This window comes from Protopterus annectens, chromosome 11.part0, assembly GCF_019279795.1.
Source record: "Protopterus annectens isolate FY-2018-M chromosome 11.part0, PAN1.0, whole genome shotgun sequence".
In the NCBI taxonomy this organism is placed as follows: domain Eukaryota; kingdom Metazoa; phylum Chordata; order Ceratodontiformes; family Protopteridae; genus Protopterus; species Protopterus annectens.
Genome location: NC_056745.1, coordinates 1,484,455,855 through 1,484,475,866, shown reverse-complemented (window position 1 = coordinate 1,484,475,866; position 20,012 = coordinate 1,484,455,855). Strand labels below are relative to the sequence as shown.

The 20,012-nt window shown below is 45.1% G+C and overlaps 1 protein-coding gene across 1 annotated transcript in view; it reads left to right on the top strand.

Moving 5' to 3' along the window:
- TUBGCP6 (tubulin gamma complex associated protein 6) overlaps nucleotides 1-20,012 on the top strand; it is a 1,304,734-nt gene that overhangs the window by 369,610 nt on the left and 915,112 nt on the right. Inside the window, exon 9 of the mRNA XM_044088793.1 lies at nucleotides 10,956-11,095. Within this exon, the coding sequence (XP_043944728.1) occupies nucleotides 10,956-11,095 (140 nt within the window). The remainder of the gene's footprint in view (nucleotides 1-10,955; nucleotides 11,096-20,012) is intronic.

Below are 20,012 nucleotides of genomic sequence, written 5' to 3'. Positions count from 1 at the left end.
TTAACCATGTCCTCCCATGCCTAGGGGAGACAGGTGCAGACCATCCTTTGTAAAGCAATGTGGTCTGTTAACCATGTCCTCCCATGCCTAGGGAGACAGGGCAGACCATCCTTTGCAAAGCAATGTGATCTGTTAACCATGTCCTCCCATGCCTAGGGAGACAGGCAGACCATCCTTTGCAAAGCAATGTGATCTGTTAACCATGTCCTCCCATGCCTAGGGGAGACAGGTGCAGACCATCCTTTGCAAAGCAATGTGATCTGTTAACCATGTCCTCCCATGCCTAGGGGAGACAGGTGCAGACCATCCTTTGCAAAGCAATGTGATCTGTTAACCATGTCCTCCCATGCCTAGGGGAGACAGGCGCAGACCATCCTTTGCAAAGCAATGTGATCTGTTAACCATGTCCTCCCATGCCTAGGGGAGACAGGTGCAGACCATCCTTTGCAAAGCAATGTGGTCTGTTAACCATGTCCTCCCATGCCTAGGGGAGACAGGTGCAGACCATCCTTTGCAAAGCAATGTGATCTGTTAACCATGTCCTCCCATGCTGACAAATATTAAACACCCCTGGACAGACATCAGAATTTAAGGCAGTTATTGAAGTTTGTCATCTTTTGTTCACACTGTGACATTATCCTTGGTGAAGGTAGAATGTTGCTCAGTGCAGGGCACATACCTGCCTGAGACAACTATTGAGAGAGCTCAGCAATGTCCGTCTTTGTCTAGTCCAGGGAGATTTGTCTTGGGTCAATGACAACCACATGGACTATACCAGAATCATACTGGTACCTGTGGTGTAGGGACTTGCCTGCATGTGTAACATGGCAGATCCTGGCTCCAGACAAGCAACTCCCCATTAACTTCTCCTTCTTCGGTCTGGTGAGTGGACATCTGTGTGTCAGACAATGGAGTCCCCTATGACAAGAGTCCTGGATAGTGGGACATCTGTGTGTCAGACACTGGAATCCCCTAGGCCAAGAGTCCTGGTGAGGGGGACATATGTGTGTCAGACACTGGAATCCCCTATGACAAGAGTCCTGGATAGTGGGATATCTGTGTGTCAGACAATGGAGTCCCCTATGATAAGTGTCCTGGATAGTGGGACATCTGTGTATCAGACAATGGAGTCCCCTTGACAAGAGTTCTGGGTAATGTGTTGGCTTATCTTATGGGCTCTTGGGGCTCTACTGGGTGTAAAAGTATATGTGGTGTTTGGTGCTGCTTTTGATGAGTGCTTTAAAGATTGCTTAGGATGAGTATTACTGTTTATAGGCTTTTGAGGTCTTTGATGTTTGGAAAGATTGTTTTATAGTGCCTCAGCATAGATTGGCCTGTGTGTGATGGACACTATGTGTGGTGAATGTGGTGTGTGCGTGTGACAGCCTTGTGTCTTTGTGAGATTTTTGCCTCCAGTGAAATTGTGTATGTGCATCTCTCACATACTGTGCTTGTTTGTAGGGATTACATGGTTGTCTGTGAATATGAGAGATTTGCTACAGTGTCAAAGGATGCCCATATCAAGTGAACTGAACTGAAAATTGCATATCCACATTGTCCGGAGATGTATTTGGGTGGGCTGCCGTAGGTCATGGACTGGGTTATACAGAGATCTCCTTGGATGGTCTCTGGCGTTTGGCACTAGACTAGGTCAGAATGTGCTAAGACTGATAGATGTTCATCATGTTACACTGCTGCAGTCATCACACTTGGGTTATCCTGTCGTCAGGCGGTCCCGCAGTCGGCCCGAATTCCAAAGTCCTGGTCCGGCATCGGTTACTGTCGCTTCTTCTCTGACGTCAATGCGCCAGGGGTATATAAGATGCATCCGACACCATTTTCTTCAGTCTTTCTTGCCGCGTGGTGCCCGAAGCAGAAGCAGTTCGCAAGTGCCAGTCGGCAGACTCCTGAGATTTTCGAAGTCGAATTTCAGATCCGAAGTCTTCAATAAAGCTAAGTACCCTGTTGGGGAAACTTTTTTCTTGCCTCAGACCGATGTCAATAAAAGTTAATAATTGTATTTCTTGTGGGAAGCAAATACCTCATAAGGACTTCCACTCTTACTGTATTCCATGCCTAGGCCCTGATCATGACGTCACTAGTTGTCGGTTTTGTGCTAGAGTTAACAAACGCACTATAAAAAGACATTTTGATTTTGCTTTGCACTACTTTGGCCGAAGGTTCAATCATATGATGCCGTCTGATCAGCCGATGACCTCAGTAACGAAAAAACGCAAAGACAAGGATAAAGACAGGCATCCGAGGTCCAAAACCGACGACGAAACCTCTTCTAGGCCAGTCGCTGGTTCGCCAGTTCTCAGTGCGGCGCTTTCGCAGCCCCTGACACCCGCTACCTCAGTGCCACAGGCCGCTTCCGACTCCCACGTGGAGACATCTAGGCCTCTGGAAACTCAAGGTATTGGGCCTACGGAAACTAATCCCTCAGATGGGTCCAGAGCCGCTGAGCAGACATCGGCTTCTGAGGGTGTTTTCAGACCTTCACAACTTACCATTAAAACAACAGCCAAGACAAAGGTACCATTAAAGACAAAGAAACAAGTACAGCATTCTCCTGGACAGTCCTCCATGCCTAAGAAATAGATGCTTAAAATGGCCAAAGACCTCATTACTCTAATCAGGGGTTCCCATCCCCCTCCTGAGAAAAGGCCTAGGCAGGATACAGACTATGGCTCCTCTGATCAGGTTTCCATTTCCTCTGATTCCTCTTCAGACCAGGGATACTCTCTACCCCCCCTATGAGGACTCTGATGCTGAAGAATCTATCCCTTCAGCCTCTCCTCCTGAGGATTATTCTTTTGGGGAAACTTTACATACCATGAGGGAGCATTTCCATTGGGAAAACCAGGATTACTCAGAATCCAAGAAAAGGCTCAGGGATTTCCTCTTATTGCCTCAACACAAGCGCCTGGCTATTCCGCCAGTGCTAGATATTGTGGATGATGTCTTCTCTGAATCCAGTTTATCTCCTGACTCTTTGCCTCCTGCTCCAGCCAAGCCAGATAGGTATTATAGAGTCCCTGACTCTCACAAGTTTCTTTACAAAAACCTTTCTGCTGATCCAGAAACTATTTCCCAGGGTCCAAAAGGGGTTAAGGCTTCCATTGCAAAAAATCCAGTACCCTCAGACAGAGATTCCAGAGCTTTGGATAGATGGGGGAAGAAAGTATACACTTCTGCAACTTTGGCAGTAAGAGCTTTAAATTGCCAGTTTCACATGCTTAAGTACCAACAATATTTAATGGCTCAGTTAAAACAGAAAATGCTTGCAAGCTCAGAAGCTCCTGATTTAAAGAAATGCAGGATTTATTGCATGCAGTTGAACAGGTGGGAAAACATACTCTGCAATGTGGTTTTGATTCTTTAGAGGCCTCTTGTAGAGCCGCTGTTACAGGTTCTGTGATTCGAAGACATGCTTGGTTAAAAGAACAAAGTTTGCCTGATCATGTTAAGGCAAAATTATTGGATGCTCCTTTACAGCATGATACTTTGTTTGGTGTTAAGGCAGAAGAAATGTTAAAGAAAATGGAGGATAAAGCTAAATCTATGCAAACAGTCAAATATTTATTATAGGTACAGCCACCTCGGTTTAGCAGAAATTAGCCAACAAAGAATTGGTCCTTTCCAGTGTCAGACAGGCCACAGAGAGGCAGATACAGATGCCCAATAGGCAGGTCTCAACCCTAAGGCTCAAACAGACAATGACAGTGGGGCACCTCAACCCCAAAAGTTGGTGAGGACAAGTCTCAACCTTACAAAAACAGTCACAATGACTTTCCCCTTCGTACGCCAAGCACGTTCCTTTTGGAAGCCCCCTTAGGGGAAAAACTAGCACTTTTTTCACAAAACTGGCAAACAATCACCCAGGACAAATGGGTCCTGAATATTGTGTCTCAAGGTTACATATTCCACATTCGTACTTTACCAAGGCTAAAAGGAATGCCAGACCTGCCACAAAATCAGTGGGCAGAGGCACAAAAACAAATTTCAGCCCTCATGGACATGAGAGCTATTCAAAAAGTACCACAACAGGAACAAGGCCAAGGATTTTACTCGACTCTTCCTGGTCCCCAGAAAGGACAAGGCCTGGAGGCCCATACTAGACCTTTCAATTCTGAATACTTACCTGGATATTCCGAAATTCAAAATGTTGACATTACAGCAGCTTCTACCAATGCTGGGCAGGAAGACTTGGCTTGTTACTCTGGACCTCAAAGAGGCATACCTGCATGTCCCTATCAGACAAAATTGCAGAAGGTCCCTCAGATTCAAAGCTGGTACAATGCACTACCAATTCTCTGCACTGCCCTTTGGCTTATCTACTGTGCCCAGGGTCTTCACAAAGTGCCTGGCACCAGTAATTGCATTTTGCAGACAAAAAGGAATTCAAATATATCCATACCTGGACGACTGACTCATTCAAGCAGAGACAAAGGACATTCTTCTACAGCATCTGGCGTTTGTAAAAAAGTTGCTAATTTCTCTAGGGTACACAGTAAACGAAAATAAGTCAAAACTAGTGCCCTCGCAACAGAATATATTCCTGGGTGCCAGCTTAAATACAAGGGCCCAGATGGCTTACCTCACGCCAGACAAACAAGTTCAACTAACTCAATATTTCCAATTGCTGGCAAAGTCCCATCTCCCCGCAAGAAAAATTCTGCAGGCCCTGGGATTCATGGCATCCTACATACTACTAATACCATATGCCAGACTGCATATGAGGAAATTACAATGGTACCTGAAAAGTGTTTGGACTCAACACTCTCACAGTTTAGAAGCAGTAATACCAATTATTCCCTGCCTACAACAGGAGTTTCGATGGTGGGCACAGGCATGTCACCTAAACAAGGGTCAGTCTTTTACCCAACCCACAGCCAGGCAAGCTCTAACAACAGATGCTTCGGATTTCGCCTGGGGAGCACACATGGCAGGAAAAAGCATTCAGGGCAAGTGGACCACAGACCAGATGCATCTTCACATCAATCAAAAAGAGATGTTGGCTGTTCAAAATGCCCTAACAGCTTTCAAGGACCTTCTACATCCAGGACAATTACTACTAAAGACAGACAGCACCACAGTAATGTGGTACATAAACAAGCAAGGGGACACTCATTCTTATGCCCTAGGCAGGCAAGCCATGACCTTGTGGAACACAGCTCTAGCGTATCAAGTCCACCTGCAAGCACAATTCCTGCCAGGAAAGAAAAATACTCTGGCAGACGATCTAAGCAGAAATATCATGGACCCTCACGAATGGAAGTTGAATCCACAAATCTTCAGCATGGTAACGCAAAAGTGGGGCTGCCCAGACATAAATCTTTTTGCCTCCCCACTGAATTGCCAACTACAAAAATTCTGCACAAGGACTTGTCACAAACAAGCATGGAAAGTGGATGCTCTTCTGTTCAGCTGGAAAAACCTAAAAGTTTATGCCTTCCCGCCACTGCCTCTCCTTTCAAAGGTACTCCTAAAAGCCAGACAAGAAAAACCACAGATGATCCTGATTGCTCCAGACTGGCCACGCCAGCACTGGTACCTTATTTTAAGGAACTTGGCTCAAGGCCCACCATGGATTTTGCCTCAAATTCCACACCTTCTGACTCAACAAAACAATCGGATCCTGCACGGTCAGCTCAAAACCCTAAACCTGGCTGCATAGCAGATACATTAGTCAAACAGGCAACACCTCTCTCTAAAGCTGTTATGGATGTCATTTTGGAGGCCAGGAGGCCTAGCACCAGGAAAGCTTACTCAGAAAAATGGAAGAGATTCTGTGCCTGGAACCAGGCTCAAAGCCTTGATCCTCTTGTTCCAAACATTCCTCAGATTTTACAATACTTAACTTAGATGCTGGACAGAGACCTATCCTTCTCATCAATTAAGATCCACGCCTCTGCCATTTCAGCACATTACAACACTGATCCTCCTTTATTCTCTCATCCCTTGCTAAACAATTACCTCAGAGGGGCTAAAAACATAAGACCGCCCCGGAGAGCACCAACACCAACTTGGGACCTCAATTTTGTTTTGGAAAAACTGACCCTACCACCTTTTGAGCCAGCCAATACAGGCGATCTAAAATTTTTATCATGGAAAACAGCTCTGCTCCTGGCAGTAACTTCAGCACGAAGAGTCTCAGAGCTACAGGCATTAATGGCAGTGGAACCTTTTATAATTTTTCATCAGGACAGGGTATCTTTAAGGACAAACCCTACCTTTATGCCAAAGGTGATAGCTAGTGTGGCTCTTAACCAAACCATCCATTTGCCAACTTTTTATCCAAACCCCCAGAATAAAGGGGAGAAACTTCTGCATTCTTTGGACATACACAGGCAGCTATGCTTCTACTTGGACAAAACAAAGGCTTTCAGGAAAACTGAGCAACTGTTTATAGCATATGCTGCAGGATCACAGGGCAAGGCTATCTCAAAGCAGACTATATCCAAATGGATAGGACACTGTATTCGGTACTGCTACACACAGCATGGAAAATCGGTCCCAAATAACATTAGGCCACATTCCACCAGGGTAACAGCCACTTCAACAGCCTTTCTCAGAGGAGTACCTACCAAGGAAATTTTGGAGGCTGCAACTTGGAGTTCAGTGCACACCTTTACCAAGCATTACCACCTGCCACTTTACTCTAAATCCAGAGCAGGATTTGCCACTGCAGTTCTGCAGGGCCTCATAGCCAATCCTAACTCTTTATAGACCAGTCACCCAACCTCAGCTTTGGGATTCTACCCAAGTGTAATGACTGCAGCAGTGTAACACAATGAACATAGCACAGTTTTGTACCTACCATAAATGTAGATGTTTGAGTGTTCACACTGCTGCAGTCCAGGTTACCCTCCCTCCATCCCCTCTGAACTAGCTGGACTTATCTGTACCTTTCTATCCTATACAACCTTTGGGGTGTATTTGCTGGTAACTGAAGGTATTGTTTTTATTGTATTTTTTTGATTAGCAATATGTATTGCCTTCCTTCTGGGGGCACCTGACATCTGGGGCAAGAAAAACTGAAGAAAATTGCCTTGGCTGCATCTTTTATACCCATGCCGCACTGACGTCAGGGAAGAAGTGACAGCAACCAACGCCGGACCAAGACTTTGGAAATCAGGCCGACTGCGGGGACTGCCTGATGGCAGAATAACCCAAGTGTAATGACTGCAGCAGTGTGAACACTCGAACATCTACATTTATGGTAGGTACACAACTGTACTTTCTGTTTAATGTGCTCTAAGCTTGTCTTCGCACAATGTCTTTGTTTTAGCCACACCAAGTCACAGGTTTCAGTTCCAAGGGAAGTTTTATAAAATGTCCTTTCTTGCTTTGTGTCTCTCTGAAGGGCACTGCTGACCTGTTGAAGTAAGCGGACATGCTTGGAAGTGTAATGCTGCATCAAACCAACTTAAACTACCTCGGCAAGGCAGTTTCAAATAGTAGAGACCCTTAGAATTATTTACGGACAGAATCAACAAATAAAGCAAAAATGAAGCAACATCACCCTAAACAGTTAACTAAAATGAAAAACAATAAAATAAATCTCTTGTCTGTCAAAGATAACTCAGCTGCCCCCCCACAGAGTGTGGCTAGGATGCCAACCAGATGGGAGCTCTGGGAAAATGAGCAGGAGATAATTTGTAGTAAAGGATGTCTAATTTGCTAGGTGTACACTCTGTATTATCGATCTGTGGAAAACAGTGGGTGGGAAAGTAGTTAGATAGGTTACACAACAGACAACAGCAAAGAAAGAGGAGGAGGAGGGATTTGGAGTTAGATTACCATAACGTGCGGAATCCAGAGACCGCCTTTTAAAACAACAACAAAAAAAGGGTGGGAGGGTTGTGGAAACCTGGAGCTCTAATTCCATGGTTAGAATTTCAGAAACATTTAGCTTAATCTTTCGTTGGGGGGGGGTGAGGCAGATTAAAAAAAAACTGGAAAAAAATAACAAGATAAACAGAAAGCACTGCAATGCAACTTTAAACAGATGATTGTCCTGGTCACTATACAGCTATAAAAAAAGTACTGAAGCACAAATACTGGAGCAGAGTTCACATTGCTGCCACTACTGCAATCCTGTCACAGATGAAGGCCCTAGACTATGCAGAAATTTACCAGTAGTGCTGTAATAAATGACTAAATGGGGCTCAAATCTAGTAATAGATCACAGGCCTGCTGCAACCCTGAAAGAAGATACAAGACTTGAGGCCCCAGACAGGTTCAAAATATATAAAAATCTACTTTCTATGTGTAATTCTACTTATGGAAATAAAGTGCAGTATAATTTACAAACGATTTCACATTTCTCGTAAGACAATTGGGCAAACTAAATACAACCAAGAATAGAGGACAAGAATAAGAAAAACCTCAAGCGAGTGTTTAATGTATAAACTAATAATAATGTATATGTCATTCCTACTCTGTGGTCCCCTGTCATGCTTAGGAGTGATTCATAAAAATGTTTACTACTGTAGGAATAATGACAGACTGGCAGTCATTGTCGTAATATAGTAATGAGGGGATCTGTTGGTATACGAGCTCTCATGAGCTCTCTAGCACTGCTGCTTGGGGGTGAAACACGTTTTTATATGGTAGTAGGCCTGGGGGTCTATCTTTGACTATCGAATTCAAAAAAGCACGAACCGTGAAACAGTGAAAGTGAAACAGTGACCAGGACAATCATCAAGCTACAACAATTTAAAAAAAAAAAAGCCTACATCGAATGGCCATAGGTGGCCAGCATCGCAGCATCATGCACACAACCAACCAAAGTGAGGGGGTGCACCCCTCAACCCCCCCAACTATATATGCCAACTCTGTGATCACAATACAGTGGGGAAAAGTGAAAATTTAAAATTTAAAAAGTTTTCCTTTAATTATCTTATGTATTGCATTACTTCCTGGTTGTTGACCAACTATGGCCATTCAGTGTAGTTTTTTTTCAACATTGTTGTAGTTCTGTGATTGTCCCATTCGCTTTTTTGCTTTCGCTGTTTTACCGTTCATGTTTTTTCGAATTTGGTAGCCAGACATGGACCTATGGACCTGTAGGCCTGAACCTTAGAAAACTCCACTACAGGAAATTCATCACTGGTTTGGCACCTATGTCTCTAATAGTTGTCTCTAAGGTAACTTGTAAATGTTTCGTCTCCCAGGCCCCTGCTTGTAAGTGTTTCATCTACCAAACCCCTGCTTATACTTATCAAGGGTATCAGAACTTGTCAGAGATTTGGGATTCATGACTAGACTTAAAAAGGCATTTGTGCTTGTTAGCCTAGTAAACACCTGAACCTGTGAACCTTTGAACCAGGAGAGATTTTACTACCATGCAGTGAAAGAGTAGTATTTATTTACTTGTTTAATTTATTTTATTTGATAGAGCTAGTACATTGCTTTGCAGTCTACATCTGCTTGTACCCCATTGGTGCTGCAATTCTTGAATCGAGTTTGATTGTGAGGGTATTACTTTTTACACACACTTCACATGGAATACAGTGCTTACACACTGGGCCCAGATGATGTATCTTTTCTTGCCTCGCTTCATGTTTATAAATTATTCGGTGCTTTGTTACTTTGCTGTACTGTTCCAATGTGTGCCGCTGTTTATGAATCTCACCCAAGTTTTTTTTCAGACATTTTGTTTGTTTCAGTTTCTGCCCTTATCATACTTAGTTGTCAGGTATGAGAATCTACATTTCCACATATTACTGTTGTAATCTTAGGTTGGGAGCGCCTTCTGTGTGGAGTCTGCATGCCCTCCCTGCGGTCGAGTGAGCGTTCAAAAGACATGCGTTGAATGGGCATGCCTTCGTTGAAGGTTGGGCATCAGGCTGGCAACTCAACACCATAAAAACCAACTGCCAATCGTTAGCAGACCGGAGTTACGCTGTGGCGATCCCTAACTGGGAAAAGCTGAAAGACCAACAACAACAACTACTGTTGTAATCTTATTTAAAGAGTTATTTTTGTGTGACTGTAGTTAAGAAGAGCTATCTGTCTACTGCATCCATCCTTTCCTGACAGGGAGTCATGTCTCAGAAAGCTGAAAAGACCATGTACCCACTCAGTAGATAAAAGAATGCTATCCACTTACCTGTAGCAGTAGCTCCCAGCATGAACTTCCATTGGTTCCTACTGGGAAAGGTAAGAAAAGAGTCAGCTGCGCCTTTTAAGTAAGGGCCAGGAAAAGTGATGTAGGTGAGAAAAGAACCCTGATGATCTAATTTACTATAACTACTGTAAACACACTTATCTATGACTGCACTTTTATGTGCCATATCAAGATAAAGCAAGATTACTGAGTGGGAGAAAAGATATTCAAGTAAAAAGGGTAAAATGTGGTTTGAGAAATCCGTGTCGACTGTCTTTATTACTGCTGTTATATATGTAATTGTTTATTTTCTTTGCTGATTAGTAGCTTGTTTTATTATGTGTTTAACAAAATAAAGACAGGAACCATACAGAATTCTGAAAGACCAAATTCCAGAGTGCCAGACATCAAAATACCAAAGTTTTGTATAACTGCAAAAATCAAAATCTAATCCTCCCTGCTGTTGGGGGTTTACCTCCAGATCTTGTATAACCAAATTTTACCAACTATAGACTGCTGTACATTTGGATAGGTTATATTTTCCCAAGTGGGATTGAGTCAAAGTTTTTATTTGATTTTCAGTATATCAGAATTGTCATCCCAAATTTAGGATTTTATTAACTCCATTTTGGTAAAAGTAAAACATGTTAGATCCAGGAAACTATGTCTTGTATAAGTAAACAAGTAAAGTAGAAGTGATGCATGTTTTAACAGCAAACTAAATTGTATGAAAATGCTTGCATCATAAGTAAATATAAGCTGTTTCTTCATTAAATATGCAAAATGAAAATATCATTTTGTTTTTTCTTATTCTTATGATGCTCTTTTTTCTTTATAGATAAACACTATTGGACACATGGTTACATCCTAATTTCAAAAGAAGCTGAAGATTGTGTCCCCGTGTTTCTTAAGCATATTGCCAATGAAATATATATTTGTGGAAAAACAGTTAATTTGTTAAAGTTGTGCTGTCCCCGGGTAAGTCTTCTCTGCTGCAAGATGCTCTCATTTAAAATATTACTTAAAATAACTACAGAAATGTTTGACATTTGATTTAGTTTAGCTAATCGCTGACCTTTTGGTGAGAAAATCCATCTCCATGGTGTAGAGGGATAAAGCCCTAATTCTAGCCCAGGTGACCAGACTTCTGTTGGCAGTGCGGGATTTTGTTGCAGCTGATTTGGAAGGGTAGCGCATGTTTGTCCTTGGGAGGGTGCAGACTGTGACTAAGTGCTGGATCTGTTTTACGTAATTAGTGGAGGAGAAGATCAAATGGTTAAATGTCAAGTCATAAAGGTGAAAGTGCAGAACGTCGAACAACAAATCAAAAACAAGGTCCCCTGCTAATTATATTTACAAACTCTGAGATTGCATTACAGGGGCAAAAGGGACAGTTTCCTGATCCCTGCTGTATAGTGGTATCAGGTAACAGAGATGTCCTTTTGTATCACGATTTCAGTATTTAACCATGGGCTGTCCTTGGCAGGAGATACCTAATGTCCAGCCATTATACCAGAGCCATTATATCTTTCATGCTCTGTTCGTCACATTCATGCTTCCCCATACAGGATGTAGGGCATAAAGGTGATGTACGGATGCAGGTACACAGAACTTCAGAATGTAGGGCATAAAGGTGATGTACGGACGCAGTTGCATAGAACTTCAGAATGTAGGGCATAAAGGTGATGTACGGATGCAGGTACACAGAACTTCAGAATGTAGGGCATAAAGGTGATGTACAGACGCAGTTACACAGAACTTCAGAATGTAGGGCATAAAGGTGATGTACGGACGCAGTTACACAGAACTTCAGAATGTAGGGCATAAAGGTGATGTACGGACGCAGTTACCTTGAACTTCTGTGTCACCATTCTGACTGCCATCATTGCTCGTCGGTCAGAAAGCCCTTTTGCTGTGCTGAATACCTAGCTGTCAACTAAGTGGCCCATCGGGGCCTTGTTTATTCTTATGGTCTTGTTCTCTTTTGGTTACCTGGAGTTCATGTAATCCAAGAAGGGAAAATATCAGTGTAGGAGGTAGATTCCTGATGCTTCCTGTGACAATACAGCTGTAGCATTTTTAAGACGTTTGTGCCTAAGTCTCTTAGAATCCAGTTGTCGTCTTTGGTCATTTATTTCAAGAACCAGAGGCTTAAACTGTTAGCCCAAGGTGGCATGGCAGAGCCAATCAACATCCAAAGTACTGTCAAGTAAGAAGAAGGCCAAGAAATCTCGGCCAAATTCTTTGGCTGTCCAGCCTCCACTAGACATTTCAGTAGAAGCAGGTGATAACTCTGTAGGCCATATGGTGTCTACCTCAGATTCCTCTGCTGTGACCCCTTCAGAGGCTGGCATGGATCTTTCCTTTCACACATGCTCTGAGGCTTTGCGGGTGTCTGCTGTGGGTGATTGGGGGAGGGGCGCTGTTGACTATCTTGGAAGGCCCTATGGGGATTCCTCAGATTTTGGTTAGGGAAGAGGTTCCAGGTAGTGTTATTGAATTCTGTAAGTGTTTGTTTGGTCTGACATCTCTTCCAAGAAAAAGCAAAAGACTTGGCATTCTTCTGTACACCCTAAAGATCCTCAAAGGGTATGGCAGGAGTTTACTCAAGGCCTGTTCAATGCCTTAATGGCCCTGAAGCCCCCTCCAAGGGGTTTCTGTGCCTACCACCCTTGGACTTCAACTCCTTCCAAATGGCCAAAGGATCCAGATTCCTTAGATGGGGATTCAGAGTTTGATGAAGGTTCCTTGTGTTACTCTTCCCAGTTACATTCCCCTTTGCCTTATGCTACTGATGAAGAGGAGCCCATTTGCCCTGACTGTCCATTGGAGGAGTTGCCTTTTGGGGACGCAATAGCTAGAATGATGGAATACCCAGAAAAGGTGTTATGATTGCTTCATGTGGATACTCCTAAACCTTCTGCAGTTCCTCCTGTTACTACAGGTGGATACTCCTAAACCATCTCCAGTTCCTCCTGTTACTACAGGTGGATACTTCTAAACCATCTCCAGTTCCTCCTGTGTTACTACAGATGGATACTCCTGAGCCATCAGCAGTTCCTCCTATGTTACTACAGATGGATACTCCTGAACCATCAGCAGTTCCTCCTGTGTTACTACAGATGGATACTCCTGAGCCATCAGCAGTTCCTCCTGTGTTACTACAAGTGGATACTCCTAAACCATCAGCAGTTCCTCCTGTGTTACTACAGATGGATACTCCTAAACCATCTCCAGTTCCTCCTGTGTCGGCTGCTTTGTTAGATACTTTCATTGCTGCTTCCAAGTCTCCTGATTCACAGCCTCCTGTTCCTGGGAAACCTTACAGGTTCTATAAGGTCCCAGAGGGTTGTCAGTTTTTATTGAAGTGTCCTTCTGCTGACTGTGCTGTGGTGCCATTCTCCTCTGACAAACCTTCTAAGCGTTTGCCCTCTTCCAAGCTTCTTCCTTCAGGTAAGGATAGGGTAATGGAGAAGATTGGTAGGAAGGTTTACACTGCTCCTACATTGGCCTTTCAGGCCATCAATTACCAGACCATATGACAAGATGTATCCTGGCGTTGATTGCCCAGGCAATTAATTTCTTAATTAATTAATTTCTGATCTCCCTGATTCTGAAGGCAAATCTTCCGCTTTCTCTATTATGGGCTCTCCCTCTCAGCTGGCTCGCCACTTGCAGCTATGCTGCTGATGATGCCGCTTTCAGAGCTGCCTTTGGGTCTGTCATGAGGCATTACTTGTGGCTTTGTCTGCAGTATTTACCTGACGACATTAAGCCCAAGTTGCTGGATGATCCTTTGGATAATAAAAATATTTTTGGGACTGCTGCTGCTGTTACGTTTTAGTCTCTTCAGGAAAAAGCTAAGACTTTGCAGGACCTGAAACATATTTTTGTCTCTTCTATTACAAAGTTCCTGAGGAATTATCCTACTTGGCTCACTTTTGTTTGCAGGCAGAGACTCATCAGGCCACTAAAGACAGGAAGAGTGGTAGGAGAGCTTCTCCTGCTAAGTCTTCTCAGGCTGCTGTGGCCCAGAAGCCTCCTTTATCTGACGAGCCTGCTTCTCTTAGACATCTTGCCTCCCAACCATTGGCCAGGTTCCCTGGTCTCTTCAGGTCTCCCCCTGCCTTCCAACTGGCATCTCATCACCTCAGTTTCTTGGGTTTTATCTATTATCCACCAGGGTTACTTCATGGTGTGAAAGCCTCTTCTCCTATTTCAGGAATTCCCCAACCTGCTCTGGAACAACTTCCCCATTTCTCAGAGGACCTTGGGTCCCTGTTTGACCAGGGAACTGTTCAACCTGTCCCTCCTTTCCAATTAGGAAATGGATTTTACTCCAGAATGTTCTGGTCCCTCAAAAAGAGGGCACTTGGAAAGCTGTTCTGGACCTTTCCTTCCTCCACACCTTTCTCAAGGTTCCTTCTTTTTGGATGCTTACTCTTCAAACCTATTTTCCTCTTTTAATACCAAAGTCTTTCTTGGTGTCCATTAATCTGAAGGATGCTTACCTTAATGTCACTATTCACCCTCTTTTCAGGAAGTTTTTGCATTTGTCTGTTTTATTTCCTCTCATTTTCAGTTCTCTGATTTGCCCTTTGGTCTCTCTACTGCCTCAAGGGTATTCACAAATGCCTAGCTCCTGTGATTGCTTTTCACAGGCTTCAAAGCATTCAGATTTTTTCTTATTTAGATGACCTGTTGCTTCAGGCACCTTCTCCCAGTTGCCTGTTACTGGATCTGGATTTCACCATCTCTCTCCTTCAAAGTCTGGGGTACACTACCAACTTCCAAAAGTCTGACCTGAATCCCTCTCAAGATCATGTGCATCTGGGTCGCAGGATTCAGATGGTGCCAATGTTGGCCTCTCTTTCACCTCAAAGTTCTGTCCTTGATGGCTTTCTTTCACTCTCTTCCTCCTCTGCCTGCTATTCCAGCTATACAGTTTATTCGAGGCCTGAGATTCATGGCTTCTTTTATTCCAATGCTTCCTCTGGTCAGACTGCACATGCAGAAGCTTCAGTGGTACCTCAGATCAGTTTGGCTTCAGCATTGCCACCCTCTGGATTTCAGAGAGGCTCTCCTTCTTTGTCTGAAGTGGGAATTTGAGTGGTGGATTCAGCAACTTACCCTCACCCCAGACATGCCTGTTCAGCCTGTGGTTCCTTTTCAGGAACTGTTCACTGACTCTTCAGACATGGGGTGGGGGGCTCCTGTGTTCACCTGAAAGTGTAAGGGCTTTGACAGCCCCCATTCAGAAGTCAGACCATATCAACATCAAAGAGATAAGATCCCTGATTCTGGCCTTTTAGGCTTTTCACCCCATGCTCTGTCTGGGCCCTCTGAGGGTTTACACGTACAACATCACAATTAAGTTTTATGTCAACAAGCAGGGGTCACAGTTTTACCTTCTCTGCAGGCTGGCTTTTCAGGCCTCGGATCTGACTGTCAGTTGTCAGTTGTCAGTTAACTCTTCAGGCAGTGTATATTTCTTCAGAGCACAATCTAGTGGCAGACTCTCTGAGCAGGTCCTAAACACTGGCTCACTAATGGATGCCTCACAGAGATGTGTTTCTGGACATTGTCCATCGTGGGGTGTTCCTCAGGTAGATCTTTTTGCCTCTCCTCTGAACAAGCAGCTCCGTCCTTTCTGTTCCAGAGTGCCATGCCATCTGGTGTGGAAGATGGACTGACATATAAATCAGTAAAATTCCAGTCATATCAACCAAAAGATGTGCTCCTGAAACATTGGTGGGCGAAGGAAGTGTTAAATGCGAGTGTCACCAGAGTGTTTGCAGAAAATAATTACTCACTGGCTGGTGTACAGTAATTGATTGTTCTCACTGTACACCAGGCAAAAAAGAAGCAGGTTCTCCTTACAGTCAGGAAATGTCAAGAGACAGGTATGACTTTCTTGTTGTTGTATCCGGCTACTTCAAAAATATGTTCCTGGAGGATCAAAGATGTTTTTCAAAGCTGGACAGGCTATGTAGAAAATAAAAAATATATATAACTAAGAGTGAGCCAGCGAGATGGAGAATCTGCTTCTCAGTCTTCTGTCAGCAAGAAAGCCCAGATGTTATGTGATCCTATCTCGGCACGCTATGCTATAGAGCGAAGCCTCTTATTGACTGAGCTATTCTCTATCCCAGGATGCACCACCACTAATCCCCCAGATCTCGTTTGCCACTTACAAGCTAGGACGTGGTCTCAAACTTGGCTGAGCTAAGTGCTGTTTTTTTCTAAAGTTTTCCTGTCAGGAAATTCTCTATTCTTACCCAAAAGCTGTTTTAACAGCTATTGTTGTGTGTTTTTGGTATTTTTTGTGGTAAATTTGTGTGTTTGTTTAGGGAAAGGTTTCCGTTTAAGTTAGAGGGCCTTCCCTATTCCTCTTTTTTAAGGAGGTCAAGTACCTGTTTAAGTTAGAGGGTTCTTGGCCCTCCTTTTTGGTGTTTGTGATATTTGTATTGTACTGGTTAATTTTTGATCTATCGTAAAAAAAAAGATTTTATTGTTGTTTAAAATCTTTGTTTTTCTGACTAGATAGTGTTTTTTTCCACTGTTATAGTGAGTGTTTTAGAGGCAGTTATGTCCAAAGAACATAGACCCTCAGGGTTCAAGAAGTGCACGAGGTGCAATTATAAAATGTCTATAACCGATGATCACTCCTCGTGCGTATATTGTTTAGGCGCCAAGCACCTACAGGAGTCCTGCAGCATGTGTCACGCCTTTTCCTCTAGGGTCCTCCAAGAGAGGAAGAATAAATTAATCTTGAAAGGGCTGATTAAATCCTCCTTCGAGGAGGCCTTATCTTCCTCATCCTCTCCAACTAAGAAAAAGAAAGCGTCGGCTCCGACCAGCCCGTCGGAACCGACTACTAAGAAATCCTGGCAGGCTTCTCCATTGGCTCCACGGACTTGGGGCGAGGCGGAATGGTCTGCCTCGATGCCCCAGTCTCGACTCCTCTGGTTTGAGCCGATGACTGGGACTTCGAGGCGGGTCACCTTCATCGGCTCCACTGATTTTGGAGCCGATGAGGGTTGCCGCTCAGACTCTTCCCCTTGGGGAGCCCTCCTCGGCACCGAGGGAAATTGTTTGTGATCTCCCTCGGCACTGATACTGGTTGAGTCCATTGGTCCCCAGTCCTTTGGAGCTGATGGAGAAGTCGGTTCGGACCCGATCGGTTTCCTCTAGATCTTCCAAGATGTCTGATTCGACATCGACAGGGTGCTCCTAAGACTGTTTCAGTCTCCTGTGTTCCAGAAATTAGTTTCGCTCCAGCCCATTCCAATGGCCCACCCTGTAGTTCTGGTTCCTCCTCCAACAGCCTCAGCACCGTTGGAGCCGGTGCTGGTGGAGCCGATGGAGGTTTTGGTCGGCCCCGACCCTTACTCCAACCCGGCTCTCGAGGACCTCCTCTGTCGGCCCCAGGGGACTGATGTTTCGGTTCCAGCCTTCCTCTCGGGCTGCAGGGGTACCGTCTACTGTTGTGGCCATGGGGTTGGACCTTCCCAGGATTCTGGTGGTCCGGCCTTCAGGGCCATGAGAATCGTTAGCCAAATCTTCTTTGGCTACCTCCTCGGTCTCACCAGCACCTTCCATACATACGGACACTGGGTCTGTGGTAGTCCCTCTGTCCTTAGACAGCGGAGCCCGGGGCCTGAGGTCACCCCCACTGGGGTTCCCCCTCCTGGAGGTCCCTCTGGAAGCTTCTTCAGAGGAACCCCCAAGAAAAGATCGTGCAAGAGGAAGCCCTGATGAGTCTCTCACGTCAGGCGCTGATCTTGATGATGCGGAGGGGTCCCTAAGTCGTCCCTCAGATGATGTCTCCTTTGCAGACATCTTGGAAGCCCTCAAACAACGAGGCGGCTGGCATTCCAAACCCCTTCTGCTGAGTCGGTGTTCCTTAAGGCCTTGGGGCTCAGCCCACGCCTCCTGGGTGTCTGCTCCTAGATTTGATCTGTCAGACTCTGTGGAACCGGTGCCTGCTAAATAAGTTCCTATCAGCACCCCCAGAGAAGGCGTTTTTGAGAAAGGTGTGGCTGTAGATGCCTTGGTGGTGGCATCTGCTACCCAACAAGATGTAGCAGAGGCGTCCGTCCATCCTCCTAATAAGGAGTCTAGGAGCATGGATCGGTGCAGGAAGGCACCCTCAGTTCAGCGGCCTTTACCTTAAGGTCCCTGAACTATTTCACCAGGTTTCAGGGATCTGATCAAGGAGCTTTCAGATACCCTCTTGGGTAACCTACCTGAGCAGCTGGCCCAGACAGTTGGCTCTCAGTTACGCTGTCATCGATATCAAACTTCGTCCATGAGGCTCATTTCATATGGTATTGCTCTGGCAAGCCTGCTCCGCCTGTGTCATTTTGCGGAAGCCTTTAAGTCTTCCTTTGCCTTTGATGGGTCCTCTTTGTTTGGACCCAAGGTAAAGGACACATTGACCGCTGCGAGCAAGAAGGTAAGACTTTGACTGCCGTGAGAGCACGATTTTCCACTCCCTTCGGCCGTATCCCAAGGCTAAAGAGGGGAAAATGTGGTTCCGTAGATCCCAGAAGTCTTATCCCTCGCAGCAGGGGATCCCCTTCTAGAGGCATAGGAGGGAATTTTCTGGAAGATGCCCGCAACACTGGAGACCGAGTCCGGCTCTTCAGCCTTCCACAATCCCTGAAGGATTGCCCGACTGTGCAGCTCCGAGCCAGTCGGGGGTCGCTTTGAGGCACCTAAAAGCCTGGGAAGGTATCACTCAGGATCGATGGGTGCTTGAATTATCCATCCCTTTCTCACTTCCCACCTCTGTCCAAGAAAATCCCTGACGCCACCCAGTCAATGGGAAATTGCAGCCTTAGAAGTCTCAAAGCTGCTTCTCATCCAACCGTCCCCGCAGACCAGATCGGATTAGGGACTTACTCAAGATTCTTTTGGTGCCAAAAAGACCGGGACTTGAGGCCCATTTTGGATCTCAGCATTCTAAATCGTTCAGTCAAAAGTCCAGGTTCGAATGGTCACCTTACAATCCATTCTCCCACTGCTGGAGAAAGGTGTTTGGATGTGCTCCATAGATCTCAAGGGCGCCTATTTCCACATCCTGGTAGTTCAGGCGTCCAGGAGCTTCAACCTAGGAGACAGTCATTTTCAGTTCGCTGCCCTTTGGTCTCACCACAGCCCCCAGGGTGTTCACCAAATGTTTGGCGGTCGTGACTGCTCACCTGAGGAGTCTAGGATTCCAGGTGTTTCCGTATCTAGACGACTGGCTCCTAACTGCCACCTCCAGGCGTCTACTATTGCAGAACCTACAAGCCACAATATCACTAGGCACTTCCCTTGGAATCACCTTCAATTGGCCAAAGTCTGTGTTGCTGCCATCTCAACGCATAAGATTCATCGGAATAGAGATAGACTCAAACCGAATGCGGGTCTATCTTCCTACAGAAAGGATACAAACCATACAGGCTCAAGTCCGAGCCTTGCTTCTCAGATCCAAAGCTCCAGCCAGGATGGTCCTGCAGCTATTGGATCTATGTCGGCCACTGTTCTTCTAGTCCCCCTAGCAAGGTTGCATATGAGAATTCTCCAGTGGCTTCTTTCGACACAGTGGTCCTTTCAGGATCTCCCTCTCAGTCACCTCATACGGATCACGGAAACCTGCAAACGGGACCTTCGCTGGTGCCCTCCAATCTGGATCAGGGTCGACCCTTTGTTCCACCTCCTCCTATGGCCACTTTGACGCCACCCAGATGGGGTGGGAAGGGGCATTCCCGGAGCAGGTCAGTCCAGGGGAATAGGCATTCAGGAGAGTCTTCTTCATGTCAACATTTTGGAAATGAGAGCGGTGCTTCTATCTCTAAAAGCCCTCCACGATTACCTCCCTCAGGGCGTAATTGCTGTTCACTCCGAC